Source organism: Triticum dicoccoides, chromosome 5A (assembly GCF_002162155.2).
Source record: "Triticum dicoccoides isolate Atlit2015 ecotype Zavitan chromosome 5A, WEW_v2.0, whole genome shotgun sequence".
Lineage (NCBI taxonomy): Eukaryota > Viridiplantae > Streptophyta > Magnoliopsida > Poales > Poaceae > Triticum > Triticum dicoccoides.
The window spans coordinates 683,099,746-683,112,265 of NC_041388.1; the positions used below are offsets into that span (position 1 = coordinate 683,099,746).

Sequence of the window (12,520 nt, forward strand, 5' to 3'; positions counted from 1 at the left end):
CCGAGAGGAAAACCGCAGCACGTGAAGACGATCCAATGCTCACCAGAGAGAGACAAATCTGCCTGTTCTAGAAAAAAACAGAGACAATGCCCCCCTCCATTCATCACTTTCACCACCATTAATAATGGTTAGGATGTCAAATCAATGTCGCTGGGTGTGTGGGAGTAGTGAATGGATTTGAGTGACGGGAAGGCGGCTGCCACATCAGGGGAGCTGCGGCGTTTCCATTTCTGGCTGGTTGGTGCGAGGTGATGATTGATAAGGATAATGAAACTGACTCACACCGACCACACGGTGAAGATATAATAAATAAAGAAAAGAAAAGACCCAAAATCTAAACTTACATAGTACTGTACATGATAATATTATTACGATCTCTCGCGTATGAGCGTGATTATTGTTTGTTGAATACCGAAGCTTGCATGCAGAGGTGAATGTTGATATCACTACGAACATGTGCTCATGCGTGCAAGCAATGCATGGACGACGATCGATTACTGTGGTAGCTTGTTGATCTTGCAGTACATGTAGTCCTCGAACGTCTTGGCCTTGTAGTCGTACTTGGCAGGGATCTCGCCGGCGACGAGGCGCGGGTGCGGCGCGACGACGTACTCTAGCCGCGGATGCACGAACACAGGCCACGACATACGCGTCTTCTCCTTGCTCACCGTCACCCGGTGCAGCACCGCCCTGTACCTCCCATTGCTCAAGATCTGCCACAAACATATTCTCGGACGTTCACTTGACGAGACGGTACGATCAAAGGGAAGAACAAATGGAGTGTTAGCTTGCCTCAATCTGGTCGCCGACGTTGACCATGAGGGCGCCTGGCACGTGCTGGACGTCGTACCAGCGCCCGTCCTTAGACACCTGGAGGCCCGGCACGTCGTCGGCTACGAGGACCGTAAACGCGCACAGGTCGGTGTGCGGCGCGAAGCCGAGCACGAGCTCCGGCTCCGGGCACGGCGGGTAGAAGTTGACCTTCTGCATGAGCACCAGGCCGTCGTCGCCGCCGCCGAACGCCTCCGCCATGGCGCCCTCCTCCAGGCCCAGCCCCGCCGAGAGGCGCTCCAGTACCTCCCGCGTCAGCCGCCTCATGTGGCCACAGTACGCCTCGTTGGCCTCCCGGTACCCCCTAGGTTTCTCCGGCCAGAAGCCGTGGTTCACCGCGGCCGGCGGCGAGATGGTGTGGAACAAGTTGTCGGACCATATCTTCCTGTCGCCGGGGCTCCTCTGGACGCTGGAGCCGTAGCCCTCGGTCTTCCCCGAGGCCGGGTCCATGGCGTACCGCTGCTTCTCCTCCTGAGGGAGCGCGAAGAACTCCCGCCCCACGCGCTGCAGCTCCGCCACGGCATCCGCCGGCACGCCGTGGTTCACCGCCTGGAAGATCCCCCATTCCCTCGCCGCCTCCACCATGCGGCTGCCGGCGTCCGGCAAGGACATGTCGACCACTGGGATCTGCAGCGGTGAGGCCCCGCGGAAAGTGGTGGCGGGCGGCCGCTCGTGCTCGGGCCGCACGAACTCCGGCGGGAGCGCACCCAGCGAGGACGCCAGCACCTGCACGCTCTGCACCACCCCCGCCATACCTCGAATCAACCAGCTCAAGATTTATATTTGTGCAGATCTCGCGCCTTCTGCGTCTATATGCCGGCCGGGCGCATATTTGTACTGCCCGCTGTGCCGCGCCCGATGTTTTAGTTGTTTTATTATTATTAGTTTTTTTAGAAATGTTCTTTTTAATGATTGATTTTTTTGCCGGAAGTCCCTTTAATGATTGATGATTGCTCACCACGCAGCGTGGTGAGAAATGTTTTGTACTCTCCCTCCAATCCAAATCGAGTGTTGTAGTTTTGAATTGAGGTTAGTTTAAAACTACGACATTTGTTATGGATCAGAGGTAATAGTTGTTTTGGTTTAGTTGGGTATGCATCATACATACTACTACAAAATACCTCACGCGTCGCCGCAGGAATAAATTGCAATATATTTTACTGACATGGTTGTATGAAACATGCATAGTTGAAGTAATAATAGATAAAAGGTTTTTTTTTACATCTGTGCACCTGGTTTCTTAGCTCTACTCATTCATCTCGCGCTCTTAACTTTTGCTCACTTTTTCTCACTTCCTTAGCCGAAACCCTCAGAACAGGTCACAACGGACGCTGTCGTCGGGTCAATGGCTTGACCATTAACTCTGACGAGTGGGGCCGCACTGGACTATGTCGTCCGTTGGACCTGACAAGTGGGGCCGCGTTGGGCGGTGTCGCTGTTCGACCGTTGGGCGTCCCTTGCATTAAACGCCTGCGCGCGTCACCACGAGAGAAGCCTGCTATGCATGCACCTAGCAAGTCTGCCTGCATGCGTCGCTGAGCGCCGCCACAACAGAAGCCTGCTATGCATGCACCGAGCAAGTCTGCCTGCATGCATCGGTGCACGCCGTCACGATGCGCCGACCGAGCCTGCATGCATCGATGCATGCCGCCACGATGCACTGATCGAGCCGCTTTCGTGCACGCCATCCGCCACAGATGCAACAACGGTCGCTACCGCTGGTTCCTCTCTTCTCGCACGCTTGTCTCCTCGATTTAGAGCATTGTTTTTTTAGATCAGTTTCAGCCTTTTTGATTCACTCGCATCTGCACCCGTTTTGCTATGACAAATAAATTGAACAATATGTTTTATATTTTTGTGGCTGCATGCACTAGCTAGGTGGCTACATATTTGTGACTTGTGTAAAAAAAGAGAAGGGTTCATTGTGGCTGCATGCACTAGGTGGTTACTAACAAAGCGAGCTCTATAAGAAAACAATTAACAAATATGTAGATAGGGCCAACAAGCCCAAGCTTGATCACATAGTTCAAACTAGGAAGAACTTAATAATAGAATAGATATAAAACTTAATAAAAGGGCCAACAAGCCCATAATAGCTTCAACATAGTTCAATTACAACTTAACATAACATAGACTAAAAAAACAGATAAAGGGTTTAGAACCCTAGTCGCCGCCTTCTCCGCCTCGCTCCTCCTCCGGGAGCCCTTCACTGCTCTTCCGGGGCGTTGTCGATGGGGTACGGAAGAGTGTGCATGCGCGGCGTGGTGGGGAAGATGTTGATGTACTCCGTGAACATGTTGTGGGTGGTTAAAGCGATGAACTCGCAGCCACATCAAAACACCCGGCCGAGGAGGTAGAAGGCGTCGAATGTGTTGGTGAAGTGGGGAATGAGAGCAACCACCAACCCGTTTTGGATGACCTCCTCCACGCGAAACATCGTTGGAGATCCCCGCGGGAGGTGGCGGTAGTCGACCGCGAGGAAGAACGGTGAAGTTCCTTGCGGTCCTCCACCTTGATATCGCCCACACATGTAGTGTGCGCTCAACGTACACGCCGGTAGGGTAGAGCCTCTCCGGCACGGTGGGTGGGAAGCGGTAGGTTGGTCCGGTGTACTGCATGGCTGAGGGGTGTGCAGAAGAAGGAGAAGGGGTCGAAGAGCAAGAAGGGCAAATGGCAGAGGATGGGAGATGGATGAGGGATGGCAGAGGCAGAGGGTGGCTTAAATAGACATAGTGCTACGTGTTATTTCGTCGTGGCAATAACGGGTCAAATGTGAAGTAGCCCATTTTCACACCCATCGCGGTATCGGGAATGTACACGCGTGGGAAACCGTGGTTTGAAAAGAAGAAGAAGAAAAAAGCTAATTACACGCGTGGGATTCCGTGGTCATATATATAATATGAACAAAAAGAGACAATTTTTGAATAGTTTGTGGCCATTTTGCATGATAAAAATAAATTTGGTCATTTTGCATTTGTATTGAACAAAAAAACCTAATTTTTCTAGGCAATGTCAATTATTGTGTAATTCGAAACGATGCAAAAAAAAAATAGAGCAAGCACGTTCACAAAAAACAGAGCAAACGATGCAAAAAAAAAGACGCAATTCGACGGCCCAACCAAAGATTGGTTTCCTTGTGTGCCCAGTAACTACGTTTTTTTTGGAGAGTCAGTGGTGGGCGAGCAGCCGAGCACAACCAACAGGATCGCCTCTTGCGGATCGCCCCACGATCCAATGATGCGGAGCCATCCATGTGATCCAATGGCACGGAGCCTGCACGCAGCCTGCCCACCGAATTCCTTCTAGAAGACGACATCTGAGGGCTGTCGCTTGGCTCCAGGGTATGATCGGACGGCTGACGTTCGGAGTTAGGGTTAGGCGGAATCCCGCGGGTTTTAAAGGGGTTTTGAGCTGGTCAACGGGTTTTCCAAGGCTTTGACTGAGTATAACTAATTTAAAAAGAATAAAAAAAGTATGAAACCTCGTCATTCGTCATTTTATAAGACACACAAACGAGGAAAAATACTAAACTTAGTATACAGACATTTAAAAAAAACCTAGCTGGCACGATCGAGGTCAAATGAGCACCATTAAGTAAAAAATATCAAGAAAATATAAAACCTGTGCACAATGTTGTCTTATGTGACATGTTACCAACCAAAAATCATAAACTTAGTCTATGATCATTTTCATGAAAAAACCTTCACACATATGAGTTATCACATAAAATATTTCATAGAGTTCAAGGGGAGGAGATAGGGTTACCTTTTGTTTTTGAAAAATTAAAAAAAAATCAAAAAAATCACCAAAGCTTTATTTCATAGTGAATAAGAAGGATCTGAACTTAGCTTTCCATTTCCATATTTTAAACTTGTTTTTAATAGTTTTTTATATTAAAGCATATTTTTAAAAAAATCTAGAAATATGAAGATTAATTCAAAAAATAGTGAGACTTCGAATCTACACTATATAGATTGAATATGTGTTAATAGAAAATATTTGGCTCATTTAGAGTAGGTCCAAAAAAATTGATTACAAATGGGGCTGCTTACCCTAGCCTCAGAGGTCATTTGGAGCACATTCTCAAATTCAAATTTCTTTGACCTCCTATAAATTATCTCAAATTTTGCACACATGATCTCCTACACAAACATAGATAGGTTGCCAAGGTTTTTTTTGAATTTTTTTGAATTTATACTATCCTGTCGAATGTCAGTTTAAAACATCGGATAATGAGACATGCTGGTGAGGAAACACATGCATTTAACTAATAGACATGAGACAAGTAATTAGGATAATACTCTTTTATTGCAAAAATCATTACATATTCATTCAAATGTTGTTTTTTGCTCTGTTATTGGAATATCTATATCAATATAAAAAGATTCGAAGAGGCAGATCCAATTAATCTCAACCATTAAATCATGTCAATCCAACGACCTAAACTGCTTCAATGTTGAGCGCTCAACACGTTTAGCGTGCAGTTAATTTCATGCCAAATATAGTGCTACTCACATAATAACATGTAAATAATATCCTACTTAATATCCGCATGCACTTAATATACTTCCAAATTAACGTGCATTGCACGTACACATTTACTAGTTTGATAAAATGATGGACTATTTGCTCTTTTTTTTTGCAAAATGTCTGATTAGTGAAGCAACACTAAAACAACATATATGATCATTGCAACACCTAAACTTTAAAAATAAACATTGAAAAAAATCATAGCAGACAAATTTAAAAACACACAAATACCCAATATAGGTAGCCACATGCATATATATTATGTAAAAATGTCAACTTGTATTTTTTTAAAGTCGACATGTATTTGATAAACGAATAAAAAACAAAAAATATCTAAACAATTAAATAAAAAGCCGATAGGGGAAACTCGCAGAAAAAAACGAGTGGAGGCTTCTAAGGGCATGGCCAATGCATGGCCCCAAGGTGATGCCTCACATGCCATGTAGGATCGGATGTCAGAAAAAGTAGGTTCGGATAGGGAAGCGAGATCCTCTGTAGGAGACGGGTGCTTGGAGAAAAAAAGTACGGTCCCGTGCATAAAATTGGAAAAGTTGAAGTAAAAAGTAAGGATGCATGTATAATAAGAGTCCACTTTATATTCTTTGATGATGTCCACTAATAGTAGCTTGCATTGGGGAGGAAAATATCAATATAAATACCTCAACCTACCTTTTATTATGAGGCATCTATATTCATATGCTACCATTGTACATACGCTAAAACATGTCTGTAGACAGCACGGCTAGGTGCCACTCGCCTCGAGTGCTACTAAGGCTCGCCTCCTGATAGCAGAGTTTGGGTTGGCCAAGTATCCACGGCTTGTCTGCTGACATCATATTGCTGTGTGCGTGCGTGCGTGTGCTTTCTTTCTTTTTTTATTCAAATTTTTGTTTCCTTGTTTAAGTTTTTGTAAAAAATGTTAATCTCGCATATAAAAATGTAAGTGTGTATAAAAATATATTTTAGATGTATAATAAAAAAAATTAAATGTGAATCATAAAAAGTAGAAAACACAATCATGTGCATGGAAAATGGTAATCGTATGTACGGAAAAAGTTATATAATCTAAAAAATGTTCTTATAATTCACAAAAAAGAATTCATCCATTAAACAAATTTACAATACATTCAAAAACTGTTCAGTTGTTTCAAAATGTGTTCAAGAAATTTGAAAAAATATTCGTACACCGTTAATCTTGCATTTGAATAATGTCAACCATCTATACAAAAATGTCTCTATCCTATACGAAAAATGTATATATATGAATGTATAAAAAATAATAAATACGGAAAATGTTAATAATATGTACGAATATGTCATGCGTATTTACGAAAAATGTGACAAATATAGAATAGCACACATTGAAAAAGAAATGTACGTAAAATTTCAAAAAATGTTTATACAAATGTTCAAAATGTATTTTTTATTCAATAATTCCATACATTCAAAAAATGCACGTCACATTTATTAAAATATTCACAAGTTTCAAAAATGTGTTTGTGACATTTTAAAAAAATGTTTTTACAATGTACTAAAAATGTTTTCATAGTTCAAAAAATAGCATTAAAAATGTCAACATGTAAATGAAAAAATATTGAACATGTATTATAAAAAATAATTCAAAACATGTTTTTGTAAAAAGAATATTAGACATGTATTTGAAAAATGTTCGATAGTTATAAAACTAATGTTTTAAATACATACAGAAAATGTATAGCCTGTTTGAAAGAGGTATACATCTATTGTAAAAATAAAACCAATGAAAAATAACAAAAAGAAACAGAATAAAAGTGAAGAAACCAAGAAACCGAAGAAAAACCAGAAAGGAACAAAGAAAACTAGAGTATAAAGAAGAAAAAGAAATGAAAAATACCATGGAGAAAACAAAGAAAACCGAAGCACAAAAGAAGATGAAAAAGAAACACAGAAACCGGTGATAAAACAAATGAACAAAGAGAAAACAAAACAAAACAAAAATAAAATAACGAGAAAGGGGGAAAACGGAGCGACCGAACTCTACTACGATCACTACGAGCCAAAACAAAGCAAACATACTCACACAGCGTTCTACAAAGTGGGATGGCCCGCTACGGAATCCCATAGGTGATTCCTATTAGGAATCTATATAGGTTATATACAGCCGTCGACATGTGTCATCTTCCTACACAATTTCTGACAAAGCAGTGGACACGCCACCGTCATCGTGGTTAGCCATCTTCTTTCGCCGGACGGTGCCCTGCAAAGCTGTGCTTAGTGGCCTTACGCTCTAAACTGTGCCTAGTGGCCTTTTTGCACCTCCCTGCAAGCCTGCAAGTAGAGTGATGGTGTTCCATTAATTCAATTATGACTATTCGTTGTTAAACCTTCACCTCTCTCAGAAAAATGTTAAACCTTGATCAAATATTCGTTGGATCATAGGAAACAATTGTCTAAGTATGTGCGGTCGCGGGCACACTGTGTCGCTGCGCATGGCTCATAGCACGTTGTGTCGCTGCGCATGGCTCATAGCACGTTGTGTCGCTGCGCATGCAGACTGCTCAAAAGCAAAAAAATAAATAAAAAATAGATAGATAGCCCACGATCAGGACATCGTGCTGCGTCTATTTTCGTTGAGCCTTATTCCCCGTCCAAGTTCCAAGTTGCAGGCGCCCGTTATAGGGCATTTTGCTAATGGGTGCCTGCAGCGCTCCCGTGCTGGGCCAGCCCATCTAGAGTTTTTAGCTTTTGTGTGTTTAAATCCGCAAAAAAAAAAATATTCAAACTAGCGACCTCCCTCCTCTAGTTAGGCTAGTCTAACCACCACGCCACCGAGCGTGAAATGTTAAGATTTAACCTTTTCTTCTTTTCTTCTTTTGTTTTTCTTTTCCTTGTTTCATTTTTTTGTTTCCGCTTTTCCTTTTTGTGTTTTCCTTTTTTCGTTTTCTGTTGTTTGTTTTCTTCTTCATTGTTTGCAAATACGTGAACTTTTTCTTGATTTGATGTGCATTTTATGAAAATTGGATGAACGTTTTAAAAATTGTGCACTATTTCAAAAGTTCATGAACTTTTTTCAATTCCGATGAACTTTTTTAAAATCAATGATTTTTTTTTCAAAATCGATGATTTTTTCCCCAAAATCAGTGAACTATTTTTCCAATTCAATGAACCTTTTTTTTCAATTTCGATGAACTTTCTGAAATTCAATGATTTTTTAAAAACATTGATGATTTTTCATGAACTTTGTTTGAATAGAAGAAGTTTTTTGAAATCTGAGAACTTTCAAATGTTGTTCACTTTTTTCAAAAATTAACTTTTTACAAAATGTATTTTTTTTTAAATCTAAGCTATAAACTAATGAGCTGTCGCTCACAACAATCCCTGGTGGGCTGGCCCACGAATGCGAGGCAACGCGAATTGAATTCTGTTTTATAGCAAAAAAAGATGGAACTACCAAGAATCGAACGCTCACACCTAAAGTAGTACCCCCTCCGTCCGGAATTACTCGTCGGAGAAATAGATAAAAGTGGATGTATCTAAAACTAAAATGCATCTAGATACATCCATTCCTCCGACAAGTATTTTCGAAGGAGGGAGTATACATGTTTGCCTAACCACTGGACCTTCTTACGGCTAGTTACTAAATTCATATCGAATTAGTTAAGAACGATGGTAGCCGCGCTATCTATTGCATAAAATATTGTACAATTTACTTTATAGCTTAGATTTTCGAATTTTTTAAATATATTTTGAAAAAGTTAATTTAACAAAAATCCACACCAGTTCCCAAGTTCCAATCCAGGGCCTTGCCGGCAAAATCTGAGCCCTGTCTGAAACTAAAAAATGAGACCCTATCTCACAGAAAAAATATAAACTAACGAGCTATTATAATGTACATATATCTTGTAGAAAAATATTATAATGTATATATAATATAATGTCTTACATAACAATTGGACAACTTATTTGTCTCTGTCTGACCATCTCTAGAATCATTGTAAGGAACAATTGCAGATGCAAGGGAAAAAGGATCAGTAGATTACCAGATGACACTTGCTGTGCTTCTTTTCTAACAAATCTGTCCATACCACATTTATAAGATTTATTAATTAAATTTTGTTCTTGTGCTTTTCTCTTGATTTATTAATTAAATTTTGTTCTTGTGCTTTTCTCTTGCGCTTATAGGCACCAGACTGATGTTTCCCCATGATGAGTCAAATCTGTAAAACACAAGTTAAAGAAGATGAATAAAATAAAATTGAAGTTATACAGTAGCATATGTCAATTGGAGATCATGCGTCAATGTTTGACAATTAGATGAACCGTCTAACTCTCCTAGTTTTGGGTCCTGTCTAATAGAACCAATCTCTAACGAAGTAACGATCCGTGTCAATAGTTAATTAGGAAAATTTAAGAATTAGTAATAGAAACCAAAGTTAATCGAAAAGAAGGGCTCGCTAAGCACCTGGAGGCTAGAATCGGTCAATAAGATGAGACGACGTTGTCAGCAGCTCTACGGATGATCCAACGACAACACCTGATGCGTTACAGGGCGATCCGGCAAGAGAGCAGCAGGCCCGGCCCAAGAGAAGCGTTCAAGCTCCAGCTCGTCTAGGCGGCCCAGAATGGGCCCGCTAACTAAATACTATTTAGCTGTACAAGTGGCTCTGTAGCGTGTGGTGGTGGTGGCGGCCTCGGCCGAGGTTGGATAGGATAGTTGGTGTGAGTGTTGGTTGGCTCCGTTCCGTCCTTCTTCTTCCTCAATTTGAATTCTCATGGTAATACTTGAGATCTGAGCATATGAATTAAGATAGATCGATCAGAGTGATTCGTTGCTTACAATTGGTATAGAGCTTCGATCCTGGCACAACAAGCTCTGCTCCATCATCCCCACGCGACGAGGTTCGCGACGCGCCGCCGCCGTGAAGCCATGGAGAGCATGTCGCCGGTGACGAAGGCGGTGTACGAGTTCCTCAAGGCCGACTTGGCAGAGTCTCTCGACGTACGCTTCAAGCGCCAAGAGGAGGAAGCGGCTAAGTCGATGCGGTCCATCGTGGGTGATCTGACGACGCGCATCGACGACCTCAAGCTGTCGATTGGCGTCAACATGGATGAGCTTCGTGCCGGGATGGAACGCCCGCCTTCCGCCTCCACTTCGCCCACACGAGGTCGACCGCCGGCAAGCCAATTCACGTCCGCCAACGGAGACGCCGTCCCTGAGGGCAGCCGGTCTGCTCCAGCGGCAAAGGGAAGGGATCATGCTCCGTACATTCCACCACCGGCCAGAGGTACGAGACCCGACCACAATCCAGTATTCAGTTCGCGGCTGGCTAAATTACACCGAGAGAATACTGACACATATGGATTTGCACCGCGCATCGATCTGCCCCGTTTTGATGGCACCAATCCGAGGCTCTGGCAATCGAGATGTGAAGATTATTTCGGCATGTGCGGCACGCCGAAGCATCTCTGAGTCCAATTCGCCTCTACTCTGTTCGAAGGTGCAGTAGTGCGATGGTTGGAATCGGTTCAGAGAAGAGCACCAAATGCATCCTGGGAAGAATTCTGCAGACTGCTACAGTGCCGATTTGGTCGAAATCAACATCAGGCGTTGGTTCGGAAATTCCACAGCATAATTCAGACAGGCTCAGTGGAAGATTATGTTGAGTAGTTTGCTGAACTATATGATCAGCTATCTGCGTATGAGGTCGTTCCAGAGTCTGTGCATTATGTTACCAAATTCATCGATGGACTGAACCCGACTATCAGAGTGCTGGTGGCATTACAACAACCGTCAGATCTGGATGCAGCCTATGAACTGGCGCTATTGCACGAGTCACTGACCAGTTCTGCTCCTCAACAAGGCCATTCTGTCAAGCGACAAAAGTATACACAGGCAGTCACTTCGGCCAAACCGGCTACGACCAAAACCGCTGAAGATAGACGAACTAATTCAGATGTACAAAGACAGAAGCTGAGTGAGGACAAATTGGAAGCATTAAGATCTTACCGCAAGGCCAAGGGCCTGTGTTTCATGTGTGGAGAGAAATGGAGCAGAGACCACCAATGTAAACAGACAGTGTCACTGCATGTGATACAAGAAATGGTTGAATTCTTCCAGTGCACATCAACAGAAGATCTTCTTACTGATGAGGATGAAGAAGTGAATCTTATGGCTATATCAGAAGAAGTTGAAGGAAAATCAGCCCACAGCAAGGCCTTCCAATTAAGTGTTGTTATTCCACGACAACAGAGAACATTCTTGGTAGATTCAGGCAGTACCCATTCCTTTGTGGATACCAATTCATCAAGCACATTGGCAGGAGTGCAGAAATGTATGACAATGAAGGTAAAGGTTGCTAATGGAGGAATTATGAGTTGTGACAGCTATGTGCCAAAGTGCCAGTGGTCAGTGCAAGGACTTTAGTTTGAGCATGACCTTAGAATCTTGCCTCTTAGCTGTTATGATGGGATTCTGGGTATGGACTGGTTAGCTAAACATAGTCCAATGACAATAGACTGGGAGCAACAATGGATGTCCTTCCCCTTGCATGGACAGTCTGTAACAATTCAAGGGGCAGCACCTGTTGAGTTTGCTTATACCATCATAGAACTGTCTGTAGTGACTGATGAGAATGCTCCCACTCTCATAACAGAAATTCAGGAACTTATTGAGGAATATAAAGATGTGTTTGCTGTCCCAGTTGGTTTACCTCCTGAAAGAGCTTGTGATCATGCCATTCCTCTTATTCCTGGTGCCAGACCCTTTTCTCATAGGCCCTATAGGCTGGCCCCAGAGCTGAAGGATGAGGTAGAGAAGCAAATCCAAGAGATGTTGGATTCTGGTGTCATTAGAAGGAGTAATAGTCCCTTTTCTTCACCTATTCTCTTGGTCAAAAAGAAGAATCATACATGGAGGCAAGTGGTGGACTATAGACACCTGAATGCACTTACAGTCAAGGGAAACTATCCTATGCCTGTGATAGATGAACTCCTGGATGAACTGCATGGTGCTCAATGGTTTACAAAGGTGGATCTCAGAGCTGAATATCATCAAATTAGATTAGCTCCTGGAGAAGAGTACAAGACAACATTTCAAACCCACCATGGGCATTTTGAATTCCTGGTTGTTGGTTTTGGGTTAACAGGGGCACCCAACACCTTCCAAGGTGCCATAAATGTT

The 12,520-nt window shown here is 42.8% G+C and overlaps 1 protein-coding gene across 1 annotated transcript; it reads right to left on the bottom strand.

The window, feature by feature from the left end:
• Positions 1-252: 252 nt before the first annotated feature.
• On the bottom strand, positions 253-1,623 carry LOC119304118 (flavonol synthase/flavanone 3-hydroxylase-like). Its single transcript, XM_037581279.1, has 2 exons — positions 793-1,623; positions 253-713 (listed from the first exon to the last, which is right to left on the bottom strand). Exons 1-2 carry the CDS (start codon positions 1,582-1,584, stop codon positions 495-497), a joined length of 1,011 nt encoding a protein of 336 aa, XP_037437176.1. The 5' UTR covers positions 1,585-1,623; the 3' UTR covers positions 253-494.
• Positions 1,624-12,520: the final 10,897 nt, after the last annotated feature.